General features: G+C 40.9%; 1 protein-coding gene, 1 long non-coding RNA gene and 1 pseudogene across 2 annotated transcripts in view; all 3 read right to left on the bottom strand.

Moving 5' to 3' along the window:
* Window positions 1-27,172, bottom strand: part of LOC150005227 (uncharacterized) — a 392,161-nt gene that overhangs the window by 157,474 nt on the left and 207,515 nt on the right. The window lies entirely within an intron of this gene.
* On the bottom strand, window positions 7,975-11,170 carry LOC150005231 (dnaJ homolog subfamily A member 1-like; annotated as a pseudogene).
* On the bottom strand, window positions 19,677-23,136 carry CCR4 (C-C motif chemokine receptor 4). The gene is made up of 2 exons (XM_090283039.1): window positions 23,094-23,136; window positions 19,677-21,093 (listed from the first exon to the last, which is right to left on the bottom strand). The coding sequence occupies exon 2, from the start codon at window positions 21,041-21,043 to the stop codon at window positions 19,961-19,963; it is 1,083 nt and encodes a 360-aa protein (XP_090139165.1). The 5' UTR covers window positions 21,044-21,093; window positions 23,094-23,136; the 3' UTR covers window positions 19,677-19,960.

Here is a 27,172-nt window from a genome sequence, read left to right as displayed (position 1 = left end):
TAATTTTCAAGGTCAAAGAGCATCCACAGTCAAATATAACCAAGTACGCAAGAAAAAAAAAGCAATATAAACAAGAGCCAGCAGAAAAAGAAAAACAGGCTTCAGATATTGAAATTATGAGATATACTTTAAATATTCTACAATATTTAAAGAGAACCAAATAACCTTGAAAATGTTTGCAGGGGATAGGAAACTTTATGATGCGACATCACAGATTTGCAAAAGAACAAAACAGAACTTCTGGAACTGCAAAATAAAATAATCAAAATTCAGAACCAATGTAGGGTGTGGGAGCTGGTTAGACACAGTAGAAGAGAAATGGGTTGGAATATAGATCAAAATAAATTATACAGAATATAGTACGGTGGGGAGTAGAGACATGGGGAACAGAGTGAAATGATCAAACGTATTCCAAAAGGCAAAGATAGGGAGAATGCAGCAGAGAAATAACAGATGAGAATTTTCTAAAATCAATGTAAGGTGCCAGTCCATAGACTCAAGAGGCCCAACAAATCCCAAACATTTAAATTAAGCAAAAGTTTACATCTAGACATATCGTAGTAAAACTGAAGAATACCAACAACAAATAAAAGTTTCTTAAAGGTAGTCAGAGAATAAAAATTATCTTTAGTGGAGTGGCAATAGACTGAAAGAGGGTTTCTCAAAAGCAAATATAAAAGACCAAAGATAATAGAATGATATCTTCAATGTACTGAAAGAAAACAACTGCCAACCTAGAATTCTATACCCAATAAAGTTATCTCTCAAAAATGTCGGCCAAGTAAAGACATTTTTTGGAAAGCATAAACAGAGCCTATTACTAAAGAATATACTAAAGCATATACCTCAGGCAGAAGGAAAGTGACTCTAGAAAGAAAGTCTAGAATGTAAAAAAGAACAAAGAGCAAAAAAGTGATAAATCCGTTCATAAATGTACACAAATATTAAACTAATGATACAATAATAATGACCAGTGGATCTCACAATATTGAATTACAGTAAACAAAAACAAGAACTATAAGACAGGAACAATATAAATAAAGTCGTCTAGTTTTTTTGTGGTGGTGATTGGTTTGCAGGCTTTTTTAGTGACATCTGTAATAAGGGCAAAGGTAAATGATTTCCTTTAAACTTTGAAATTTTAAATATACTCTCCAAAAGAAGCAAAAAATGAGGAGGGAAAACTTGTAACAGGTAATATAAATAGAATCCATGAAATAAGATTTATACACAAATATATCAGCAATCACAATATAAATTGGCTGAACACAACAATTAAAAGACCAAAATCACCAGAATGGGTCTTTTATAACCTAACTACATGTTGTCTTCGAGAAAGCAAATGAGCCCTGGCTGGTGTGGCTCAGTGGACTGAGCACTGGCCTGTGAACCAGCCTGCAAACCAAAAGGTTGCTGGTTTGACTCCCGGGCACATACCTGGGTTGTGGGCCAGGTCCCCAGTTGGGGGTGTCTGAGAGACAACTGATTGATATATCTCTCCATATTGATATTTCTCTCCCTCTCTTTCTCCCTCCCTTTCCATCTCTCCAAAAGTAAATAAACAAAATTTTTTTTAAAAAGAAAGAAAGAAAAGAAAGCAAATGGGACTCATGGACACAGATAACAGTATGGTGACTGCCGGCTGGGGATGGGGGGACGGGGTGTAAAAGAGGGTACAGGGGGAAAACATGGTGATAGTCAAAGACTTGACTGGGGATGGTAATCACACAATACAATATACAAAAGGTGTATTGTAGAATTGTATACCTGAAACCTACATCATTTTATTAACCAATGTTTCCCCTATAAACTCAATAAAAAATAAATAAAACTGTTTTAAAATTAAAAAATGAAAGAGAATGAAAATATAAGGATACCAAAAGGCTGAAAGTTAAAATATGGGAAGTGCAAATCAAAACAAAGCGCTTATCTCACCCAAATGTTTTTTGACATAATGGGTAATTTCCTGTTTTTGTGACACCTGTTATTTTACTTTTACTCTCCCATTAGCTTCACTGCAGCATCATTAAAGTGGTGGTCCTGGAGCTTTTTCAGTGTAGTTCTGTGCTCACACAGCAATAGTTAATGATAACAATAATCAAAAAAGAAGAGAACCTTGAATTTTTTAATTAGGCAAAGGACACTATGCCAGAAATTCAGACTAAGCCCTGACCAGTGTGGCTCAGTTGGTTGGGCATCGTCCTGCAAAGCAAAAAGAAATTCAGACTTATGGATTAGGACCATGTTGGTAAATCATTCTGAGAGCCTTGATGGCAGAAGAAGAAACAGAGAGGACAGACAGTAAACTCTCCCATGGCCTCCTAGAGCTACGTTCTCCTGGTGTTTATTACTGCAGGGGCTGTTCATTCTTTCCAGGTTACATCCCTCTCTATGGCACTTCACTCATAATATTGTAGTTATTTGTTTGCCACTGACCAAGAGAGCCTTCACGACAAGTCCCATATGGTTTTCATTCTTGTTTCCTTGAATTAGTGCATCTAGCCCATAGTAGGTCCTCAATCAATTCATGGACTAAGAATGGGTCCATGTGTTTCCCCCATTCCTTTAGGTGTGTCTAACACAGATGTCAGATAAGGTGTCCTCTTTAAACATCTAGATAAGCCCTGGCTGGTGTGGCTCAGTGGACTGAATGCCAGCCTGGGAATGAAAAGGTCACTGGTTGGATTCCCAGGTCAGGGCACATGCCTGGGTTATGGGCCAGGTCCCCCATTGGGGGCATATGAGAGGCAACCAATCAATGTTTCCTTCACACATCAATATTTCTCTCCCTCTTTTCCCCTCTAAAAATAAATTGTAAAAATATTATTTTAATTTAAAAAACCTAGATAAGGTCTGTCTTTAAGACCTTTCCAAGATTTCTGTGAACCCCCTAGGGGGCTGACTTTCTCAGTTTCCTCAGGCTAGACATTCTGCCTCTGCTTCCACTGAATTAGATCAGTAATAAATGATCTCAACATCCCACACATTCTTTTGCAGTATCATGACTCAAATGCGGAATTGAGTCCCTTGAGTTTCACAAAAACTTCGCCCACGTGGGGCCTTTTATCTTTAGAACTTTACAGTAGCTTTGAGAAGATCGGGGCAAGAAGCGGTCTACCTTGCAACAGCATAAGCTCAATAGTATTAAATATTAGCTATCCCGGTTTTTACACAACCTTCTAGCATCATCCACATCGCTTGGCCGTTCCCTTATCTTCACTTTTCTCCTCTTCTTGGTCCACTCCCACCTCTAAATTTCTAATCACTTTAAATTAAATGTGTTTTATATGTATTTCCGAAATGACACCTGCTTGTCTTTCTCCTCCAGGCCCAACTTCTCACGAAGGGGCCCTGAGAGGCGTGAGAAACCCATGGGCTAAGGGACAGGGAGGGAGGAATCAGAGGAGAACAAAATCGCAGGTGTGAGGGAGCATCCTTGAGACGAGTCCTGGCACTGCCACCTCCCATGTCCTAGCCTTCAGGACTGGAAAGGACAATAGAATTATCCAGTAAGGTTTTGAGATCTAAGCAAATAGTACTTTTGAGACACCATTCCTAAGGGTCAAGCTTGGGGAGGAAGCAAGATCCCTGAGTTCCCCATCTGGATGCACGTGGGTGTTTACACGTGAACCAAGGTTCCCCATGAGCCAGACACAGCGAAGAGAGCAGTAGGATGGTCTCTCATATGAGCTAGAGCATCATGAAGCAGCAAGAGCTCTAAACAGCCCTACTAAGCCTTCTGAGACCACAGAGCAGAGCAGGAGAAAATGCGGGATGTCCTGTGTCCTGAGGAGCACCACAGAATCCGAGAAGTAGCCTTGTGGAAGTCCTGTATGTGAGTGTAGATCAACTCAGCAGGTCCTTTCATGGACTGATGCTTGAGGCCCAGACAGGATGAGGTGCATGTCAGCGGGTGTTAACTTCAATAATGACAAAGACCAGAGTCCTCTTCCAAATGTTACTGAGGGAAGGCGGCGACAGGGGGGGGAGTAAAACACTGAACTGACTGAGATTCAGCTTGATTCCTGAGAGAACTGGGTCTCAAAATAAAGATTAAGTTCAGTCCTAAAAGGAAATTTACTGTTGACATTCATGTGTGTCACTCCTAACACCCTTAGGTAAGATCAATCCTTCCTGATGTCAGTAAATATTTTAGAATCTTTTGTTCTTTGTTGGTGGGTGTTATTACTTGCTGAAAATAGATCAGAATATTTAAAGTACTTTACACACTGTTACATTGTAGTGAGTTCACTTCTAGTGAGCTCTTGTTTTGATTGTTAATCAATCTTGTTCATTGTTTTAGAATTATATTTCTTCCTTGAATGATGGAACTTTGGCTCGCTTGCCCATTTTGAGTGAGAGATTTATGTTAGTTTATAAAGAGCTCTCCCCACCCCACTCCCTCACTGATTCTACTTCCCTAGAAGATGCTAATACAGAACACATCTTCGCTCAGTTTCTTCCCCTTTCCTGTCCAACATCCCTTCCTCCACCTTTTCAGGGAGCAGCCCTCAATAAATCACTTGCACTAGAATCTGTCTCAAGTTCTAGAGAACCCATCCAAAAGTCCTTCCAGCTTAGAGTCAGTCTATGAATAGGACTTATGTTGGTGGTTTGGATCTCAAGTCCAGTCATGGTTTTGGGCAATCACAGATCTATCTGATCATTGAATCGTGGGCTTGGGCTTGGTTCAAATCTTTGTTGTGAGTTTGTGTTTATCTTCTAGACCAACGGGGTCTACAGCTGCCAGCCAGCTGCCATCTTCTTTCAGATGGCAACCCTACCCTGCGATTGCCACTGACTCCAAGTCCCCCATGTTTTCTGGAGCAATTACCCAACAGGATCTGAACAGCTGGAAGCTATTGCCAGCTTCAGGCCCCATAACCCAGTGGCCTTGAGGTCTCAGCTTTGCTCACCACTTTGCTTTTACATCCCAGCTATGGTCCTTCCTCCCTGATGATTAATCCTATCATTTTTCTGCAATATGTTTTTCTATTGATGTATAATTTGCATGCCATAAAATGTGCAGGTTTTCAAGTGCATAATATAATATAAAACTTGATAAATACATCTACCCAGCTCATTCACACCCAATAAGATAGAGGAAATTTTCATCACCCACATTATTCCTCTGTATGTTGACACTCTACCACACACCAGAGGCAGCAACTGTCACAATTTTTTTTCTCCCTCAGTTTTTCCTGTTTTAGAACTTCAGATCAGTAAAATCATACAATATGTGTCTTTTTGTATCCAGCTTCCTTTGCTCAACATAACGTTTCTGAGGTATATCAATGTTGTTGCATATTTGAGTGCTTCCTTCATTTATCTTGCTGAGTAGTATTCCATGGAAAGAATATACCAAGTTTGTTTATCCGTTCTCCTGCTAGTGGACAATTGGATTACTTCTATCTTTTGGTTATTATGAACTAAGTTGTTACAAACATTATTAAACATTTTTATTGAGATGTAATTCACATACCATAAAATGTACTCTTTGAAAATGTATGTTCAATGATTTTTTGTATATTCACAGAGTTGTGCAACCATTGCCACAATCTAAGTGTAGAACCCTTTTACTACCCCAAAAAGAGACCCCATATTCATTAGCAGTCACTCCCCATCTCTCTCTCCGAGCCCTAGGCAACCACTAATCTACTTTTTGTCTCTATACATTTGCCTAACCCAAGGTCATGAGATTTATAACTATGTATTTCTAAGAACTTGACAGTTTTAGCTCTCACGTTTGGTTCTGTGATCCACTTTAATTTTTTCGTGTTGGAGTAAGATAGTGCTCCTACTTCATTCTTTTGCATGTGGATACCCAGTGTACCAACACCAGCTGTTGAAAAGACCAGTCTTTCCCCCATTGAATTATCTTGGCACCCTTGTCAAAAATCTATTGGCCATAAACTTGAGGGTTTATTTCTGGACTTTCAATTCTAATCCCTTGACTTACATGTCTATCCTTATGCTATTCATTCTACATTGTCTTGATTACAGTAGCTTTGTAGTTAAGTTTTGAATTTAGGAGGTGTGAGTCCTCCAACTTTGTTCTTCTCTTTCAAGACCATTTCCGTTCTTCTGTGTTCCTTTCATTTCCATATAGAATCAGCTTGTCAATTTCAGCAAGAACAAAAACAAAAACAAAAAAACTTTTTTAATCCAGCTGGAATAGTGACAAAGATTTTATTAAATCTGGAGATAATTTAGAGAGTGTTGCCATTCTGAAAGCATTAAATCTCCCAACCAATAAGTACTTTTTTAGGTTTTTTGTAATTTATTTCTGTGATGTTTTCTGGCTTTGAATGTACCCAAGACGTGTATGTCTTGTGCCTGGTTGACCTCCAATTATGATTTTGGTTTATCTCATGTTTCATCAAAGGAATGCAGACATTCTGCGGACTCCAACATGCTATCTTGTAACCATCTCATAGCGTAAACTCTGCTATGCATCTCCCAGACTGACGTCAGCATCTCCTTTAAAGCACCACATGTCTCTGTAGGCAGTTATGATATCAGGATGAGCATCTACCTGCTTACCTCACCTGTAAGCCTTGTGTTATTTACAGTCTCTCTCTGTGGTTCATTAGTCAGCTTCCCATAATCACAGAAGCCTTCCTCTATTTTTTTTCCCTAAAATGACAATATTGCTGTTGCCTGGACAGCTTATGAAAGTTATAGAAGTTTGTTCAAAGAAATAAAGAAACCTAGAAATTTTAAAGCATAAATTTTCCTTCTATAGACTAGCTCACATCAATAATATCTCAATAAAGCTGGGAGAAAATTTTTTATTAATGGCTAACAGTTTGGGGTTTGAATTTGAGGTTTATCATTCGAGGTTTTTCAAAGGCACTTGGACACTTCTGCATGGTAGTTGGTATACAGCTAGAAGTCATTCTTTCTAATGGCATCATATTCCATACTGTAAATAGACATTATTTTTGTATTATTAAATATTTCAAACATAGAGGAAAGTACTAAAAATAATGTAATAAACATTCATGTGCCACTGAGTTATTAAAAAAAGTTCAATGACATAAATATTTTCCCCACTTTGTCTTTGTCTTTTGATTTTTCTTTTAGTGATGTTTTTTATGTATATTTTTATAGTCATAGAGTCAACTTTATTAATCTTTTCTTTTATGGCTTCTGAATTTTGAGAAAGACCTTGCCCATGCCAAAATTATTCAGAAATTCTCCAAGATTTCCTATTAGTACTTTTATTGTTTCAATTTTTACATGTGAATATTTTGTCTACTTGCAATGTAACCATGTGACCAATGTGACATATAAATCAAGCTTAATTTTTCTCCCAGATGACAGTTCATTTGGCCCTCTTCTTCAATAAATAATTCTTTCTATCTTTCCTTTTATTTAAAATGCCATCTTTCATATATGCTAAAGCCCATGTAAATTTAATTAGTACTGTATTTCCTATTCTGTTCCACTCAACATTCTGGTCCATTGCCATGCTATTTTAATTAACCAATTAATTTAATATACATAATAACTTATAATATGTATATCTTTATTGTTACTCTTTTTCAGAGTGGGTATGGCTATTCTTTTCTTGTTCATTTTTACATGAACTTTTAAATCATTAGTTTAAGAGAACCATTGATGTATCTTGAAAAACAACATTGAATTTAATAATTTAACAGGAAAAACTGATGTTTTTATAATGTTGAACTTTCTTGTATAAGAACACCTAAGCCTTTTCATCTAGATCATTTTAGCATCCAGCAATAGAGATTAAAGTGGATTTTTAAAATATATTTTATATATATTTCCTATATATCTTATTTTTTGAGCATTTATACTTCGAGTTTATTTTTTAACTTTTAAAACACTACTATAGTTAAGTATTAAAACAAAAACAATAGCAAGTAGTGAGCATATTATGGTTATAGTTCTTCACTCATTCACTACTCTATAGAAAGTGCTAGCACTGAGTGTTATTCACTGGCCCCATTAAGAGGTCTAACACTGAACACCACCCCTAGGATGATGGTCATCATCCTCATATGCTTCTCTATTGTAATAGCGCCTTCTTTCTTGATTTGGATCAGAGTCTACCAGTTCTACCTGGTCCATTTCATCAGTCTCTTCTACTTCATTCCTTTCAGGTAGGAGTTGTTCCAGCAAAGAGAGTTCATCAGGAGAGAGAAAGCCATTCTCAGGAAAGTTTACCTTAAATTGGATGATTAGGCAACCCTTTTCATATGGTCTACAATAAATTGGCATGCCTTCATTTAACACACCCTTGAGATCTCCATGCTTGACAATCTGACCTGGATGAGAGGTGATGACTATGATTTGGTTGTCAAGAGTAACTCTTGGCTTCTGGAAGCCATGCTCTGCTTCAACCAACTGTGAGTCCATACACATGAAAAGGTCTTCTCCTTGCTGAGTGAAAAAAGCATGGTCCTTCAGATCTAAAACAATGGTAATATCTCCCTGCGCTAGTCCTGGTTCTTGGTCTCCTTCACCATAGAATGTTACCTCCTGGCCGTCTTTCATGCCTTTGTCAATATGAACTTCTAGAATCTTCTTCCCTTGAACTACCTTCCTTCCATTGCAGCTTTTATATCGATCTTTAGGACCGATCCATCCCCTATGGCCCTGGCACTCCATTGCACACAGACTGAATTTGCTGAACCATTCCAGGTCCTATCTGATGGATTTTTTTAAGTATATTTTATTGATTATGCTATTACAGTTGTCCCAATTTTTTCTGATTTTCCCCCTCCACTTGGTACCGCCTTCCCTCCAGCAACACCCCCTTAGTTCATGTCCATGGGCCATGCATATAAGTTCTTCAGCTTCTCCAACTCCTATACTACTTTTAACATCCCTGTCTATTTCATACTTACCAATTATGCTTTTTAATCCATGTACCTTTTCCCCCATTCTTCCCCTTCTGCCTCCCAGTTGATAACCCTCCAAATGCTCTCCATATCTATGATTCTATTTGTGTTCTGATTGTTTGCTTAGTTTTTTTTTCTTTTCTTTTTTTAGATTCAATTTTTGATAGTAATGAACTTGTTGCCTTTTTAATAATAAGAGTTTTGATCTTCTTTTTCTTAAATAAGTCCTTTTAACATTTCATGTAATAATGGCTTGGTGATGTTGAACTCCTTTAAATTTACCTTGTCTGGGTAACACTTTATCTGTCCTTTAATTCTAAATGATAGCCTTGCTGAATAGAGTAATCTAGGTTGTAGGGCCTTGCTTTGCATCACTTTGAATACTTCTTACCAGTCCCTTCTTGCCTGCAAAGTTTCTTTTGAGAAATCAGCTGATAGTCTTATGGGTAGACCTTTGTAGGTGACTCTGCTTTTCTCTTGTTGCCTTTAAGATTCTCTCTTTTCATTTAACCTTTGGTGATTACGATGTGTCTTGGTGTGGTCCTCTTTGGGTCCAACTTGTTTGGGACTCTGTGCTTCTTGGACTTGTATGTCTATTTCCTTTGCCAAATTACAGAAGTTTTCTTTTGTTATTTTTTCAAAGTTTTCAATTTATTGTTGTTCTTCTTCTCCTTCTGGCACCGCTATGGTTCAGATGTTGGCATGTTTGGAGGTGTTCCAGAGTCTTCTTATACTTTCCTTGTTTTTTGGCATTCTTGTTTCTTCCTTCTGTTCTGGTTAAATGTTTATTTCTTCCTTATGTTCCAAATTGTTGATTTGAATCCCAGCTTCCTTCCCTTCAATGTTGGTTCCCTGTATATTCTTCTTTATTTCACTTTGTGTAACCCTCATTTCTCCCTTTATGTTGTTGCAGCACTCAGTGACTTCTCTGAGCATCCTTATCACCAATGTTTTGAACACAGTATCTATAGGTTGGCTATCTCCATTTCATTTAGTTCTTTTTCTGGGGGTTTGTTCTGTTCTTTGATTTGGATAATACATCTTTGCCCCCTCAATTTGGCAGCCTCCCTGTGTTTGTTCCTGTGTGTTAGGTAGAGCTGCTTTGACTCCCTGTAAAAGGTTCCTGTAAATTGTGTGGGGCAAAGCCTTAGGTAATTACCAGGATGGGGCAATCCACTTCACCACTGTGTTCTGTGTGAGGAGATGGCTCGTAGAGAGGACTGTGTCACTGCCTGTCTTCTGAGGGTTACTCACACTTGCCCTGTTTCCAGTCACTTCACCCACTCCCCATATGCGACTGGTGTCCTTTCAACTGTTGCCCTCGTGTTGAACCTCCAAGTGAGTGGGTTTGTGTACATTTTAAGACTGTGCAAGCCCTTTAAGTAAGTGAAGTTTCCTGAAAATTTGACCGTTTCTTTTACCACCCCAAACCCCACTGTTTTTACAGCCAGAATTTATGGGGATTTATCTCCCAGCACTGGAACCCTGGGCTGGGAGGTCTGGCCTGGGGCTGGGATAGCTTGCTCCCAAAGCATCCCTCCTGATTTCCATCCACCACGTGTGACTGTGGGACTGCCTGTGCCGATTCCACCACCACTGCCTCTCCATGCCACACCATGTCTCCACCCCTCCTACCTGTCTGGATGAATGTGGCTTCTTTAAATCCTTGTTTGTCAAACTTCCATATAGTTCAATTTCCTTACATTTCTGGGTGTTATTTGTTTTTTGATTTAGTTGTAATTCTTTTTGTAGTTGTGTGTGGAGGTGAAGCATGTCTACCTGTGCCTCCATCTTGACTGGAAGTCCCTGGTGAATTTCTATCTGCATCCCAGTACCTCTGCAATTGGGACAGCTCTCTACAGCACTCTACTGCTCCTTTCTTACCACCTTGGCCTTCACATTTGTCACAAATTACATTCTTTTGCACAGCTAGTTTTCTTGTTGCACCATTAGGTAAGTCTTCTAAGGTTACCGAGAGCTGATGCATAATATTTTTACCTCTCCCTTCTCTCTGCATCTTTCCTCCTCCTCCAAAACACATATCAAAGATGCCCATGGGAGAACCAAAACCACCACCTGCTCCACCTTTTTTAATTGCCTGTTCTCCTTCATCATATAATTCCGTTTTTGCATCAGAGAGCACTTTGTAAGCTTGAGAAATCTGTTTAAACTTCTCTCCATTTGGATTTCTATCAGGGTGGTACTTCAAGGCAAGCTTCCTATAAGCCTTTTTCAGTTCTTCCTGAGAGGCATTGGATTTGAGCCCCCAAAACATCATAGTAAGAGGTTTCCATCACCATTTTTGACAGCCAGTGAGCAGGCCAAGGCAGGTGTGGAGGAGTGGGAAAGTTGCACGCAGCACCAAAAGCTGCTGCTCCTCGGCTTCTCATTGAGTGTTCTGGAAAGTTCCACCTATTTCCTATATATTTTAGATATATAACATGTATTTTAATTAAGATTTCTTCTGTTCTCTTTTAAAATATGGGTTTGTTTTTCCTTCATATCTTCTAATTGATTGTTACTTGTAAATATAAATGTAATTCAGTTGGGTGTATTAATATTTTTCCCTATTAACTTGCTTAATTATCTTGTTGTTTATAATAATAACTTGAGTTTTCCAGTTATTCTACACTATCATTGCAACTAGAGATGCCTTATCTTTTTTAATTCTTTAAATAACCTTTTATAACAGTTTTAGATTTACAGAAAATTGTGAAGTACAGTGAGTTCCCATTTACCCCCACATGCAATTTCCCCTGTTATTAACATCTTACATCAGTATGAAGCATTTGTTATATACTTAATGAACCACGATGGATATATTATTATTATTAACCAATGTCTGTACTTTATTCAGATTTTCTTAATCTTCAGCTAATGTCCTTTTGCTCTTCCAGAACTAATTACATTCAGTTGTCTCTTGGGCTCCTCTTGGCTATGACAATTTCTCATATTTTCCTTGTTTTTGATGATGTTCACAGTTTTGAGGAATACTGGGTAAGCATTCTGTAAAATGTCTCTCTAGTCCAATTTGTATACCTCTGGTTTACTCCTCTTATAGCACAGAGCTGGTACATGCAGTGTGATGTTATATGGACATGGTGAGAGCAGATATTCTTGTCTGGTTTCATTTTTTGCCGGGATGCCCGTGCAGTGCCCCATTAAGCATCTAAGCCAGGACAGCTATATATTTGATCATGATAATGAAATATTACATTTCTATACTTCTATAGTACTCCTATCCTGATTAGAGTCGGTATTATTTTTCTTAGTGTCTATCTCTGAATCATTAAATTGCGTATGTTAGGGGGGAGGGGTCCTGTAGTTTTCCAGACTCGCTTTTTTCACATCCTCAATGGCTCCCTTCTGATGCCACAGAGACAGACTTGCTTCCTGCAGATTTGAAATTTGGCAAATCAGTCTTCCCTGCTTCTCTGAACGAAAATGGCACAAGGAGGGCTTGTGACCCAAGTCCTACCTGTCTCGGCTCCTACACCTCATGGTGTCCCCTCTCCTTCAGGAAATGGATCTTTATAGTGCTTTCTGAAGCCTGTCACTGCTGCACCCCCTCCCCACCCTTCTTGTCACCTTTTCTCACAGTTTTTACCTGCCTTTAGTAGACCCTACTTCATATACATTGGAGTCTGAAAAGTATATCTCTCTCCAGGTTCGACCAAGAATGGAGTTTGTGGGGTTTTAAATTCATTCTTCTTGCTGTTATTTTACAGTTTTCCAGAGAAGGTGAAAATGCAGACTTCTGCAGCTGTGTTCAAACCAAAAGTCTTAGTGAAGTAATTTTTGACCCAAAGACCGCCTACTAATTTCTGGAACTGGGGGGCAATTCAATTTTTGAACTCTGTCACATAAAGTTTTATTAGAAACATAAGGGGGATTTTGGAGAGAGGACTGGTGAACTTTTTGTGGTGAAATAGAAACTTGAATCGCTGTGTAGAGAACTTGATTAAGAGATAAGAAAATTCACTCGTTCCGTTAAAAAAGCACTAAAGAACTGCTTTGCGCTAGGCATTTTGCTAGGCAGTCAGGTGGTGGTTATTGTCAGTGGAGTCTAATTCATGCTTAGAATATCGTTTCCCCTGGACCTCTTTGGGGGAATAAAACCAAATTTATCTACTTTGAGAAGAGTTTCAATATATGAAAGCCACTTAGTGAGTTTCTAGTTTTCTGAAAGGGAAATTTGGAGCCATTGTAAACTTTTAAGGGGTATAACACTGTGACCACAAAAATGGCTGGAGATGTGTCTGGTTCATTTACACAAAGGAAGTCACTGATCAGTAAATGATATAGGATGTCAGATGACTGAGGCATGGCCAAAGGTAGACAAGACAGGAAAAGAGTGTGTATCGAAGATGCCTCAGGTGTGAGGCAGGCAAACTGTGGGAGCAGACGTTAAGACTGAATAATGGAAACATAGAAACCAAGAGTCAAACTGGGGTCGATGGTCAGAGGGCAATGAGTGGAGAACATCCTTGTTGCAAAGATTATGCCTCTTCATTTTCCCACACCTGAGGTCAATTTCCATTTATATTAGGTGCTCACTCCTCCCCTCTGTGATCCCAAAGTCCCTTTTTAGATTGGGCCTCCTGGAAACAGACTCTGAGACTCAGAGATCAGCATCCAGGAGATTTGACGGGAGCCCTCATGGAAGCAGCCCCAGTAAGGGCAGGGGGGAAGCATGACTAGACTAAGTGAAGGTGAACTGCACAGTAATTACAACAGGGGTCGTGGCTAACCTTACGGGGAGCTCTGGGGTTGAAATGGCTCTTCAGAGTTGTCCCAAATGAAGACAAGAAGGTAAGAGTTTGTTTCTGGTCACTCTAGTCACTGGATGTGAGCTGTGCCCAGAGAGGACAACCCTGAAAGGAAATTAGTGAGAGCTGCCACTTGTCAAAGTTCCTGGTGGCTGTAGAATGTATGAACAGCACTCCTCAAAGCTCACTAATGATCTTCTCAAGCCCCGTGTAGGGTGGCAGCTGACTCAGTAGCTCAGAATTGCTGCCTCTGCGGTCTCATCTTTGTCTACTTTGCTACTCTTCCCCCGACACATAGTCATCTTACGAAAACTACTAACCACTCCCTGAACACACAGTATGCTCTTAACACCACCCTACCTTTTCATACGCTATTTCATCAGTCTAGAATGTCCTTTCTCCCTTCCATTCATCAAAATCAAACTTGTTTAACAAGGCCTACTTCAAAAGCTAACTGTATTATAAAAAGTCAAAACTGAATCAATTTCTCCTTCCTCTGGGGTCCCAAATCATATCGTTTCTAATTCTCTTATCATATCTACCAGGCTTACTATTATAGTTGATCTTGTGTTTGAGTTTTTCTTTATCAGATTGTGAATTCAATGAATTCAGAACTTATTCTTTTATCCTATTATTCTCTGCATAGCCTAGCATTCTGCTTGGCACAAAACAGACATTCAACAAATAGGAATTAATTACATTGAATGTTCCAAATTGCTATAAGAGTTTCTCAGGAAACATTTCCCTAAAGGTCTGAAGACCCTTTGATATCACCTTATATTTTTCCTTCTCATGGGAAACAGATGATATTTATTCCATATCATTTGAGTGCTTACTATGAGACAGACGCTGCTAGGGCTACTTCCTATTATTCTTATTGTTGTTAGGAGTGGTGTTATTAAGGCAAAATTCACATAATATAAAACTAATCATTTAAAAATGTACAATTCAGGACTTCCGGCCAAGATGAAGGCCTAGACAGACATGCTGCATCTCCCTCCACAACTAAGAAGGATTATAACTACCTCAAAACTAGAGACAACCAGAAGTCCCAGAAAATCAATCTGCATGGAAGTCCAGCAAACAAAGATATAAAGAAGAAATACTCATCCAGGTAGGAGGGGTGGAGCTGGGGCAGAAAGGACGTTGTGTGGCAGCGGCAGCAGCAGCGGCAGCAGTGGTAGCAGCAGGCCGGAGGAAAGTGCAGTCACATGTTTTAAAAAGTAGGTAGGGACACCTGGGGAGCGCTCCCAGCACCAGACCAGACTGCACAGCTTTAGTTCCAATGCCGGGGGCAATAAAGCCTCACTGCTTCTGACTGTGCAAACCAGGGGGGTTGGGGAAGAGGAAGACACTGCCGGTCTCTCAGCAGAGTCTGGTTGTTTAAAGGCCCTCCAAAGTCCTAGACCATCCACAGACCCACCCACTCTGGAAATGACATCCAGGGCAACAGATAGAGAGGCACCAGTCCCACACAAAAGTGGGAGAAGTTCCTGGAAAAGGGACAAATGCTAAGCAAGTGGCATCATTCCCTCTCAGACCCCTCCCCTACATACAGTGCCACAGCGTGGTGAAACGAGTCACCCTGTACTTACGAATATCTATGGCTCCACCCCTTACAACAGAACAGGTGCAACAGCTCTACCTAAGACACAGAGGCAAACAAACACAGGAGCCTGTCAAGATGAGGAGACACAGAAATATAGCCCAAAAGAGGCTATACTTAGTTCTCCAGTGGGAGAACTAAGCGATGAGGAGATAGCCAACCTAACAGATGTAGAGTTCAAAATACTGGTGATAAAAATGCTCACAGGCTTGACAGATATGCTTAAGTATGGCAAATGCATAAGGGAAGAAGTGAAAGCTATGCTAAATAAAACGAAGAAAAATCCACATAAAACCAATGATGAAGGGAAGGAAACCAAAGTTCAAATCAATGATTTGGAACATAAAGAAGAAAAAAACAGTCAACCAGTGTTACAGAAACAGGGGGGTCCAAAAATCGCCGGAGTTTGAGGCTGGGGGATGGGGAGAAGGAAGCAGCTTTCAGAATGCCTCCACATGCCTGAGGCTGGTGGCTGGTGTCTTTCATTATGCAAAATTGCTTGGATGCTTCTAAGTCCTCAGGTGGTTGGGAGGAGTCTTGAACCAGGGGACGGTATGGAAAGCACACAGAGCCTACGTGGGGTTCTGTGAATGGTCAGAACTGTTTGCAACACCCATTGCGTCAGAGGACGCAGTCAGGGATATATAGGCAGCTGCGAACACTTTAGGGGGGGCGGCGCGCTCTGGGGCTGTCTCCCTCGCTGGCGGGTGTTCACAGGGGTGCTCTGGAGAAGGAGAGGAGATCCACGCAGTTTACAGAAAGAAGACAGTTTGCAAGGAGGCTGAGAATCCCGGCGGTTTTGTATTGAGAGCTGAAGGGCACCACAGCACAGAAAGGACCTCCCCAATCAGATTGAATGATTGGCAGCTGCTGGTAAAGCTGAACTGTGTTTGGGAAGTAGGGAAACAGTGTTTCTGACCTTCCTAAAACTGGCTAGGTTTGGTAGGGGGGAGGCAAGGATATGTGTAACTGTTAAATAAACAATTTTCTTTTCACTCAACTGAAGTATTAAGAGTTGTAATTCTGGCGGCGGGCAATCAGACCCCTAACTAAAGAGCCCGTGGGTTTGTTTTCAATTGGAGCAGCCCAGGGGTTCTGTAACACCAGTACAGAATGAGGAAACAAGAACTGAAAAAAATGAGAGGCACAGAAACATCTGGGACAACTTTAAACGTGCCAACATCCGAATCATAGGGGTACCAGAAAGAGAAGAGGAAGAGCAAGAAATTGAAAGCTTTTGTGAAAAAATAATGAAGGAAAACTTCCCAAATTTGGTGAAGGAAATAGACATACAAGTCCAGGAAGCACAGAGACTCAAACAAGCTCGACCCAAGGAGGACCACACCAAGACACATCATAATTAAAATGTCAAAGGTTCAAGATAAAGAGAGATTCTTAAGAACAGCAAGAGAAAAGCAGAGAGTTACCTACAAAGGGGTGCCTATAAGACTATCAGCTGATTTCTCAAAAGAAACTTTTCAGGAAAGAAGGGACTGGCAAGAAGTCTTCAAAGTGATGAAAAGCAAGGACCTACAATCAAAACTACTCTATCCAGCAAAGCTATCCTTTAGAATGGAAAGGCAGATGAAGTGCTGCCCAGACAAGGTAAAACTAAAAGAGGTCATCATCACCAACCAAGCCATTATTATATGAAATGTCAAAGGGACTTACTTAAGAAAAAGAAGGTCAAAATTATGAACATTAAAAGGATAACAAACTCACAACTATCAACAACTGAATCTAAAAAATAAAAACAAAATCCAGCTAAGCAAACCAAAATCAGAACAGAATGATAGGTATAGGAGTCATTTGGAGGGTTATCAGCTGGGAGGGGGGAGGGGGAGAAATGGGGAAATGGTGCAGGGATTAAGAAGCATAACTTAAATGAATCCCAGAATGATTCAAGCATTTTAAAGCTGCTTGTGAAACATTTATGTTATCGACCTACTGGATGAAAATGGACAGAAACTCACCTCAGGATGGACATTATTATAGGAAGTGCAGGACTAAGAAAATACACAACTGCCCTCATCAGAAGCACTTCAAAGACTCCCAGAGGATACGATACACATTTAAAAATGTAACTGAGTTGTGAATACAAAAAGAAAAAAAAAAAGCATAACTTGTAGGTACAAAATGGACAGAGGGAAGTTAAGAATAATATTAAAAAGGGTGAAGCCAAAGAACTTATATGCGTGACTCATGGACATGAACTCAAGGGGGTGGGATTGCTGGAGGGAAGGGGGTTACTGGGCAGAGGAGAGCAAAGGGAAAAAATGAGACTACTGTAACAACGTAATCAATAAAATATACTTTAAAAAATAAAAAAGTACAATTCAGTGGCATTTAGCACCTTCACATTGTACAGCCGTCGCCTCTATCTAGTTCTGAAATATTTACATCACCCCCAAAGCAAACCTGTTTCTATTGTTCTTAAACAAATTACACCTACTCTTCCAGAAGCTAGGCCCGTTGCAACAAAAAAGGAATGGATCTAATGTCTAAAAAATTCATAGTTTAACCCAGCTTGATGTAGAAATCATGCTGGTTTGCTTTTCTCTGTTTCTGTTACTGACCAGAAAGGAACTTCCTTTTCAGCGTTCTCAGAGGGTCGTGTTTGAGCATCACTGGAGGTTCTGCAGTCATCCTGAGGAAACATCCCCCAGTTTTGGAACAAAGGAAGCCCCGAGTGACTTGAGGTGATGGATGACCCCACCCCAGGTTGAGAGTTGGAAGCTGTGTGGTCTGCACCTCACCCTTGCTTAGTTAGCCGTGTGTGTGATGGGGACTGAAGGGACAGTAAAACCTCTTTGGCCAGTCTTTACCTTCTGGTGTCCTGAAATTTCTGTCTCACTGTGATGAAATCAATCAAATCACAAACTCCACCGGGAAATGGAAGGCAGCCAAGTAGGGCCAATCTAACATCACCTTTATCCCTTTAGCTACACCCCGGGAACAGGTGCTTCACGTTAACGATCTTATTTCTCTTTCAATTATTCTGCAATTTATTCTGCTTTATAGATCAGAGAACAGAGGCTAAGAGAGGAAAGAAATGTGCTAAGGCTCATGAGGGAACGCACAGCTGGGATTTGGCAGACCCCAGCATACCATGTAGGGGTTTTCTAAGGAAACTCTGCCTAGAAACCTGGCCCACCCCGCACTTCCTATCCACTCCGATCTCCAAATGCGCTGGAACAAGATGGCAACTCGATTCCCCACCCCAAGTAGAGATCTTAACAGCAAACCCCCAGATTCCTTGGGCACATCCATATCATCCTCATCTTGTAGACGAGGCAATGAGGGCCTCAGCCTCTTGGATTCTCATCCACATCAGGTCAAACACAAACACGATCAGAAAAAAAGGCTCCGTGAGACTATATACACATTTATTTTATTTTTTTCTGTTAAGGCAACATCAACATTACCCTTTTCAAACCGCTTTTCTGAGAGTAAATTTTCTGGAAATCCCTTCTTTTTCAATGTAGCGCATGCAATGTTATGTAAACTTACAAAAATAGTTTGAACTGGGTTACTCCCTTAATGGTTTGCAAGATAGGCTTTTGTTTTTGGAGGGGTTATAAGTGTCCCTATTTTACAAGTATGCCCAGACTTTGTTAAAAGTCTTTACAGAACTGTGATTAATTAAGACTGTAAGAACAGAGATCTCTCTTTGTGGTGTAAAATTATTAATTATGCAATTAAAATGACAAGAAATGGCTAAATTTTGAGTCATGCAAAATGTAAAAACCAGGGCCAATATTTTAAAAGAGAAGATGACGCTTTTTGCAAGTTCATAATTGTGACAGTTATTTTTATGTCACATCAACAACTTTTTTGTTGATTGTTCTTGCCTCCCTTGATTGCAGGCATGTCAAAAGGACAAAGAAAGCATAGTCATACTTTAGCAGTCCTTGTTAGTTTTAGTTTTGAAGGCTCTGTTTATAAATAACTAAAAGACCACAAATAAATTATCAGGGACTATGTAATATTTTTACATTTTGAATATTCATCTCTTATAATTAAAATAAAGTATTTGAATTTCCACAAGTGTCTTTGGATTTCTTAATGCCTTGAATTTTATGCTTGGAAATCAGACCATGCTAATGCCTTCATACCTTTATACTTAGAATCAGCATTAAAAGTTTGGCTTCTGTCAACAATCTCTTACATTCAAAGAATCAGATCTAAGTTCATTACTTCACTATTCATTTCTGCACACACCTGGCTTCAGATATATTATTAGAAAAAAACACGAGAACAGCATGTCAAAGTTTTCTATATTGTTCCGCAAAAGCTAGAAATTAATTACAGAGTCCGTTTTCCACAGCAGGAAGTAGTGATTTATTCCACCCGTCAATTCTCCTCTCTTCCCTCAGGAGAGCTCCATCTGTTCAAATTAGAAGGGAATGGTCTTCCCCTTCCAGTATTATTTCTAACCCCTTTGAAACACTGCTCAGAATTCTCCTTGGGTTTACTTATCACCCCAGCCAGCCTGGTGCGGGGAAGGATGCCTCAGTCCAGATGAACTCTCACTACATTGAACCTGTGCGTGGCAAGAAGAAAGCTTACCGCAGGGTGAGAAGCCCCGCTTACTGCTGTGAGTGTTCGTCTTCTCCCTGACGCTTACTGACTCAGGGAACTCTTACTATAATACAATTCTAAGTAAGCTCTCAACTTGGGAAGCTTATGAGCTCTGTGTTCTGCATTCCCATGTGTCAGAGAGCATCATGGAGATCGTGATCCACTGTGGACTGTGAGTAAGACGAGCTGGAGGTGTCGGGGAAGTAAATCTGGAGGAGCCTACAGTACTGGCAGAGCACAGAAGAGCCCCCACACATTTTGAAGAGCTGGAGGATGTACTTGCGAAATTTCTCCCCCAGGAAAAAGTAGATGATGGGGTTAAGGCAGCAGTGAACAAAAGCCAGGGTCTCTGTGGCCTGAAGGGCATAGTCCAGGTGTCTTTCAAAGGTGCAGTCCTGGATGACCTCTAGGTCCACCAGGGTCTCTAGAAAGAGCACTATGTTGTAGGGTGTCCAGAACCCCAGGAAGAGGACCACCACGGCAAAGATCATCTTCATCGCCTTGTTCTTCTTCTCGTTTTTACAGTGCTGCAAGGTCCTGATGATCATGGAATAGCAAAAAAGCATGATCCCTAAGGGGATAACCAACCCTAGAAGGTTGATCTCCAGGGAGCTCAGAACCTTCCACCGTCTGAAGTTGGACGTGTACTTGGTTTTGCAGTAGATACGGTTTTGCTCTGTGTAACAAGTGCTGAATAAAAGGCCTGGAAGGGAGACCAAGACAGCCACTGCCCACGTGATCAAGCTGGTGATGACCCCATAAGTCACAGTCCTGGCTCTCATGGAAAACACCGCCCGCACAATTGCCAGGTATCTGTCTATGCTCATGAGCATGATGAAGAATATGCCGCTGTAAAAGCCCACCAAGTACATCCAGGAAATAATCTTGCAGAGACCTAGTCCAAAAACCCACTGGTCTGCCGCATAGTAGCCCCAGAAAGGGAGGCAGAGAACGAAGAGCAGGTCCGAGATGGCCAGGTTGAGCAGGTACACATCAGTCATGGACCGGAGCCGCTTGTACTTGAACAGGACCAGAACCACCATGGAATTTCCCAGCAGACCAAACAGAAAGACCAAGGAGTAGAGTGGGGGCAGGAAGAGCCCCCCAAATGCTTTGATGCCTTTTTTGGTGCAAGGCTCAGGGATATTTGCATAGAGATAGTAATTGTTATAGATGCTTTCATCCAGGGTGCTGTCTGCTATATCGGTGGTGTTCATTTTCAAACCTACAGGCTCCCCAAGGCGGGTCTGAGTCCAACCAGAAGAACCTAATGAGGAGAACAGCAAACAAGATTTCTGTAAGAACAAAAACAAATCAAAACAGGGCTGAATGCAGAGAACAGCTGATTAAAATTTTGCCCCAGATCATTCTACATCCTTTCCAAGTTTCCCAAGTAGAAGGACTCAATTCCTCAAAGGACAGTACAGCCAAATGAAATAATCCTGGCCCTGGCCATTATGGCTTGGTTGGAGCATCGTCCATACACCGAAAGTTTGGGAGTTCGATTTCCAGTCAGGATACATGCCTAGGTTGCAGGTTCACTCCCTGGTTGGGGCACATTTGGGAGGCAACCAATCAATGTTTCTCTCTCCCATCAATGCTTCTCTCTCTCTCTCTCTCTCTCTCTCTCTCTCTCTCTCTCTCTCCCTCTCTCTCTCTCTCTCTCTCTCCCTCTCTCTCTCTCTCTCTCTCTCTCTCTCTCTCTCTCTCTCTCTCTCTCTCTCTCTCTCCTTTCCTCTCTCTCTCAAATCAAGAAACATTTTTTAAAACATTAAAAAAAAAAAAAAAGAATCCTGCCCTTTAGGCTCAGTCAGATTCCAAATTCCAGCTCAGCTACTGTTCTTATCCCTCTGCTGGGAGCCTCGGTTCTTTCATCTGGAAGTGGGGATGTATTTCTAAAAGGCAGCCTGTGTCACTGAAATCACTTGCTGGGTTACTGCCAGCTTTCAAACCTTTTCCCCAACAGCACTACACTGAGGGCCTTTTCGACATAAAAACAGAAAGAAAGAAAAATATTTTAAAATCTACCTATGTTACCCCTTTAAATTGTAACTCCAAAAATTCAGTAATTACGTAGGTAATCATTAAGCTAAAAGGAAACCAGTTTGGTCATTTGGCTTCCTATGAAAATTCTTATTCCTCCTACATGCTTCTCACTTCATAGATTTCAAAGCACATTCACTGATACTGTCCATTTAACCCCACTCCCGCGCTCCTGTCCCCAGGATCCCACCATCCCAACAAAAACATGCAACTCTAAGCCAATCAAGCATACTGAGCCATTGTGCAGATAACTCATGAAAGGTTCAGAGAAGTTAAATTACTTCCGAAGGCCACCCAGCTACATACAGCACTTGCTCTTCAGGCTGAGTCCCACGATATGCTGGTAAAGCAGCCCAGGGGGTGCTGGAAATGGAAGGGCTCTGATTTATGGTTTTTGCTGGTTTCCGTGGTGTAAATACTCCCACCACAGAAAAGGTCAAACTACCAACTGCTGCATAAAATTCCTGAATATTTAACAATCAGCTCCTGAGAATTGGTGCAAGGAGGCTTCATGTTCACTCCAGAGCATCATCTCAGGTGGGAGCATGCCTGGCCTCCCAGGCGGGGATGGCTAGTCTCTCCCAGGCCAATTTGACACTAATACATCAAACCTGTTCTCAAGGCCCTCCGGAAGGTTACAGTACTTAGCTGGGTTTACTCCTGCAAACAGATGCTGAAAACCTGGTGCATCTCAGGGTTGCAGAGAAAACTGTATCAAATGAATAGCAATTCTATTTAAATGAAGAACAATTCTAGTCTTTCTGCACCATGTTGCCAGTGAAAATTAAAAAAACAAAAGAGGCCGAAGAGTTAGAAAATTATCAGAACACACAAAAGTAAACACAGCCGGTAAGTGTTTGGAATTATTCTGTCATCCTTATCTGTGCAGTCTTTCTTGACCTAGGAGTTCCATAGAAGTAAGAAGCAGGAAAGTTTATATGTTTAATGAAAATTGTCTGTGTATTCTGAGCATGTGGACTTAAGCCAGATGTGTGCATAAATGAGTGCCCATCAGATGAGGACTCAGAGGATGTGGGTCCAGGTAGATTGCATGTGCCCTCCAAGATAAGAGCCAAATGTGAACACTAGACCGACCAAGATGCCCAAATGATAGGACTGCGTGAGTGGCTGGCCAGCCTTCAGTTCTCCCAAAGTCCTCAGATCTGTGTAGAAATCAGCACACAGCCCGGAGTCCTAGCAATGGCCCCATCCACCCCCACTTACCTTGCCTTTCTGACAGCGGCTCTGAGGAAGGTTCGTGAGGCAGTGCCAGACTTGCTCAAGAAGCAGCATTAAGAAAGACAAGTGCCTTTGAAGGCATGTATCTTCCTGTGAGCACCAACTCTATTCCTCACTTCTCTGTGCTGAGTTCAAGTGGTTTTTTTTTTTTTTTTTTAACAGAAGAAAGAGAAAATGACTCTTAATGACTCTTAGTGTCTCTTAGTCACTCATTTCCCAAAACTGAAAGCTAGAGTAAGGAAGAAAATGAAGTCAATTTTTAAAAAGAGAAACCTGTAAAAAATAATCTCCTTGCTGCATTGCTAATTTTAAAATGTTCCTTTTAGCTGGCTGGCTGCAGCTGAAGTGGTCTTTATATTCTAGATCAGGGGGCTGTTCATTATTTTCCCATCATAGATGTGCAGTGGCAAGCAATCAAGATGTGAGATATTTTCCAAACAAGTGGCATCTGAGGAGGTCAGAATGAGAAGTGAGACACACTCCAGAAAAAGGGTAGTCGGGTAGAGAAGAGAAAAATGTATGCACATGTACATGTCTGGGAATAACTAGGAAGACCTTAGTCAACCACATTGAATAATGGAGAAATCCTCAATCTTGTGAAAGTGACATAGCAACATAGCTTCAAGCCCCTTTTGCAACAGGAAGACCCCTCCCCCAAGCCCCTTCTACTTAGAAATTGTGGTGATTTTACTGGTGGTGATCTTGGCTGAGTCCCTTTGGGTTTGTGTAGCGGTCATCGCCAAGGGGCGGACACCAAGCCTCACTCTTCCATGTATCTTATCCTCGGCTGCTGCCAGCTTTCAAACCTTTTTCCTCTACCTGTCTAGAGTTGCTTAGCTCTGTAGTTCAGCTTCAAAGAGACACTCACGTCCTTTTTCTTGAGGAAGCTGTATGAATAGAACCTAAAAGATTCACCTAGAGAAGTGTTTATCAGATTTTTCATGATCACCCCACAAGGAGTCTTTTCAGATATTTTTTTCCGAATCACCTCCCCATGAACTTTTAATACCACAAACTGTATATCTGTTTTACACGTCGAAAGAGCAAGTTTTTTTTTTCACTCCCAGGAACACATTCTTGCTAAGAATGCTGTTAAAAGTCCTGCAAGGCCGAGGAGAGCCCTCCATCTCAGAATGTCATTAGTGCTTGAGGGTGAGGAACCCTGAGCTAGACCAATGTTCTCCAAGTGTGAACGACGCATCCAGATTCATAGATGTACTGAAAAAAAAAAAAAAAAAAGAGAGAGAGAGAGAGAGAGAGAGATCTGTGGTCAAATAAGTTTGGTCAGTGCTGGGCTTGGGTTCAGATTAAATATAGCTCCTTACTGTAATGCTTCTTGGTGACTTTCTAATGCTAATAGCACTGTGAACTCTGGAAGGCAGGCATAGAATGAACATGTCCCAGTGAATCTATGCCCACCATGCAGAGGAATTTATAAAATAAACACTTTTTATTAATGTGGAGACTGAGGAAGCTTCCACCATGGAAGTATTATAAACCTTGGAGGACAAGCTAGAGAGCCGAGGGTACGGTGTGTAAGGTGTGAAAGCGCCCCCGAGGCCAGGCCACGGCCACGCCCACCTGAGCACATTGCTGGCAGTGTGGCGGCTGTTAATGTTCTAGAACATGTGACATCCAGAGGTCCAGACCACCGTAAGTGATCTTTGGTCAGTCCGGGTCCTGAGTCGATCCCTTAAAAGCCAGCGAGTGCTTCCTTGACTGGGTCTGACCACGTGACGGGCATCGCGGGTCAGGAGCAAGAGAAACCATGAGCTCCAGTGTCCGTGCTGGTTGAGGACACTTGCTCTGAGGTCTGCTCAGGTTGGGTTTGGGTCTCCGTAGCCCCACTTTCTAGCTACGGGAACGTCAATTTTCTCATCTGTAAAAGGGCGATAATGCACGAGGGCTACGGGAAGATTAATGAGATAATGTTTGTGAAGCACTTAGTACGGTGCCCAGGACAGAGAGGGGCACGACGATGACAGCAGCAGTGGAAATTAGCAGGACAAATAAAACGCACAGGACTTTCTCCCTTGAAATAGCTGAGCCTGGCATGGCGCCCGTAGCCGTAACCAGGAATCCAAGAAGTATTTGGATGTAGAAATCACATTTGATGTCTGAGTCGGTGTTCGAGTTAAAAGAAGTTTTCAGGTTTCCAAGTTGCAGATGTCAGTGTTCAGATTAAACGTGACTGTCCCTCCTGTAAGGGCTTCAAAGCTAACCAATACGCTCCCCTCCGAAAAGGATCAAATTTTTAGTAATGCCTGTTTCACAGATGGGGCGATAAGAACCTAGAGAGGAGAGGTGGTGTGCTCAAGGCAATGCAGCCAGACACAGGACCTACACTCCTGGCGTTTTCATGGACACCCTCTTCCACTGGGATGAGTTTCTGAAAACTAACTAAACGGGACCAGGCCAAGAAAAAATACCCCAGGGCAACCCTCCCCCAAACCAAGGTGTTAGGTAGGCAGTACAGCAAAGGCCTTCCAGCAAGGAAGCACTAACATGAGACTACAGCGACCCCTGGTGTTACCAAGCCTTATTTCAACACGGAAGACATGGAAGTACTTCACCCAGCCCACACTTGACCAAGTGTTTCCGTGGGGACCACCAGCGTAGCACCTGACATTGGAAGCCAGAAACTCCCAAGCCGAGGAGTTCAGGGACTCAGCGCTAGAGCAGTGATGGTAAAGCATCAAAGATACGGTGTCAGAGTTGGGGGCGCATGAGAGATAATCACACATTGAAGTTTCTCTCCCTCTCTTCCTCCCTCCCTTCCCCTCTCTCTAAAAATAAATACACAAAATCTTTAAAACACACAAAAAGATGTGGTGTCAGACTTGTCACTTACAACTTCAAATGAGAGAAGGCTGCCAGGCAGGGCCACACAGGGGATTGTACCCAAGAGCAGGGTAGTCCTGGGTTATACAGCAAACTGGCACAATAGGGGACACTTATGCATGGCAAGCAGGTGGGGCTTGTTAGTTTTCATGGGTTCTCTGTGGATTGGCTAACTGGAATAATTTGGGGGCTTGAAAAAGAGGGACTTGTACACAGTGGTCCCAGAAAATGAGAAGCTATTATGGGAAGTGATTACGGTATCAACCTAGCTGCCCAAAAAGAGGAACTGACAGACCTCTAGCCAAAGAACCTACGCATGACCCATGGACATGAATAATGGTGGGGGATTACCTGAGGGAGTAAGGGGCGCTGAGTGGAGGGGATAAAGGGGGGGAAATTGGGACAACTATAATAGCATAATCAATAAAATATAATTTTTTAAAAAATTTAAAAATAATCATGAGCTCATTTTAAGAAGTGAATATAACCTTGATAACAACCAGACAGAAAGGAAAAATAAAATTACTCCCTTTCACTTAGGAATATATTGATGTAATTATCCTATATAAAATATTAATAAACTAAATTCACTGAAGTTGAAAAATACATACTGACCAAGTTTGTTCATTTCAGAAACACAAAGTTAGTTTGCTATTAGAGAATCTATTAATGCAAATCATGACATTAGCAGAATAAAAGAGAAAGCCATCTGACACAGCAAAGCATTGACTATGAAAAACAATAATGTTGTAATAACATGGTTAGTAGACTTACCATGGTGATAACTTCATAGGTATAGAAATGTCTAAACACTAGGTTGTATACCTGAAACTAATATAAAATTGTGTGCCAACTATAATTTAAAATAAATTTACAAAAATAAAAACAATGTTTATGATTTGAAAAAAAAAACAACCTTAGCACATTAAGAACATAAGGGAACTTTTTAAAATTAATCAAGGTATCTACAAAGATAGTGTTTAATTGTAAATAGCAAAAGTCATTCCTTTTAAAATCAGGACCATGACCAGAATGCCCACCAGTAACAGTTCTATTAGAGTTTATAGAAAAGACAAGAATTAAAAATAAAAAATATAATGAATTCAGCAAAGTCATGAGATACAAAATCAATATATAAAAATCAGTTGTATTTCTATATACTAACAATGAACAATCTGAAAATAAAATTAAGAAAATCATTCTATTTACAATAGCCTAAAAAA

The sequence above is a fragment of the Furipterus horrens genome, unplaced genomic scaffold (assembly GCF_987537825.1).
Source record: "Furipterus horrens unplaced genomic scaffold, mFurHor1.1.pri manual_scaffold_7, whole genome shotgun sequence".
NCBI lineage: Eukaryota > Metazoa > Chordata > Mammalia > Chiroptera > Furipteridae > Furipterus > Furipterus horrens.
This window is presented reverse-complemented; position numbering and strand designations above follow the sequence as displayed.

Excerpts from the sequence above, each read along its gene's own strand:
- CCR4 (XM_090283039.1), bottom strand. The coding sequence starts at position 21,043 with ATGAACACCACCGATATAGCAGACAGCACCCTGGATGAAAGCATCTAT.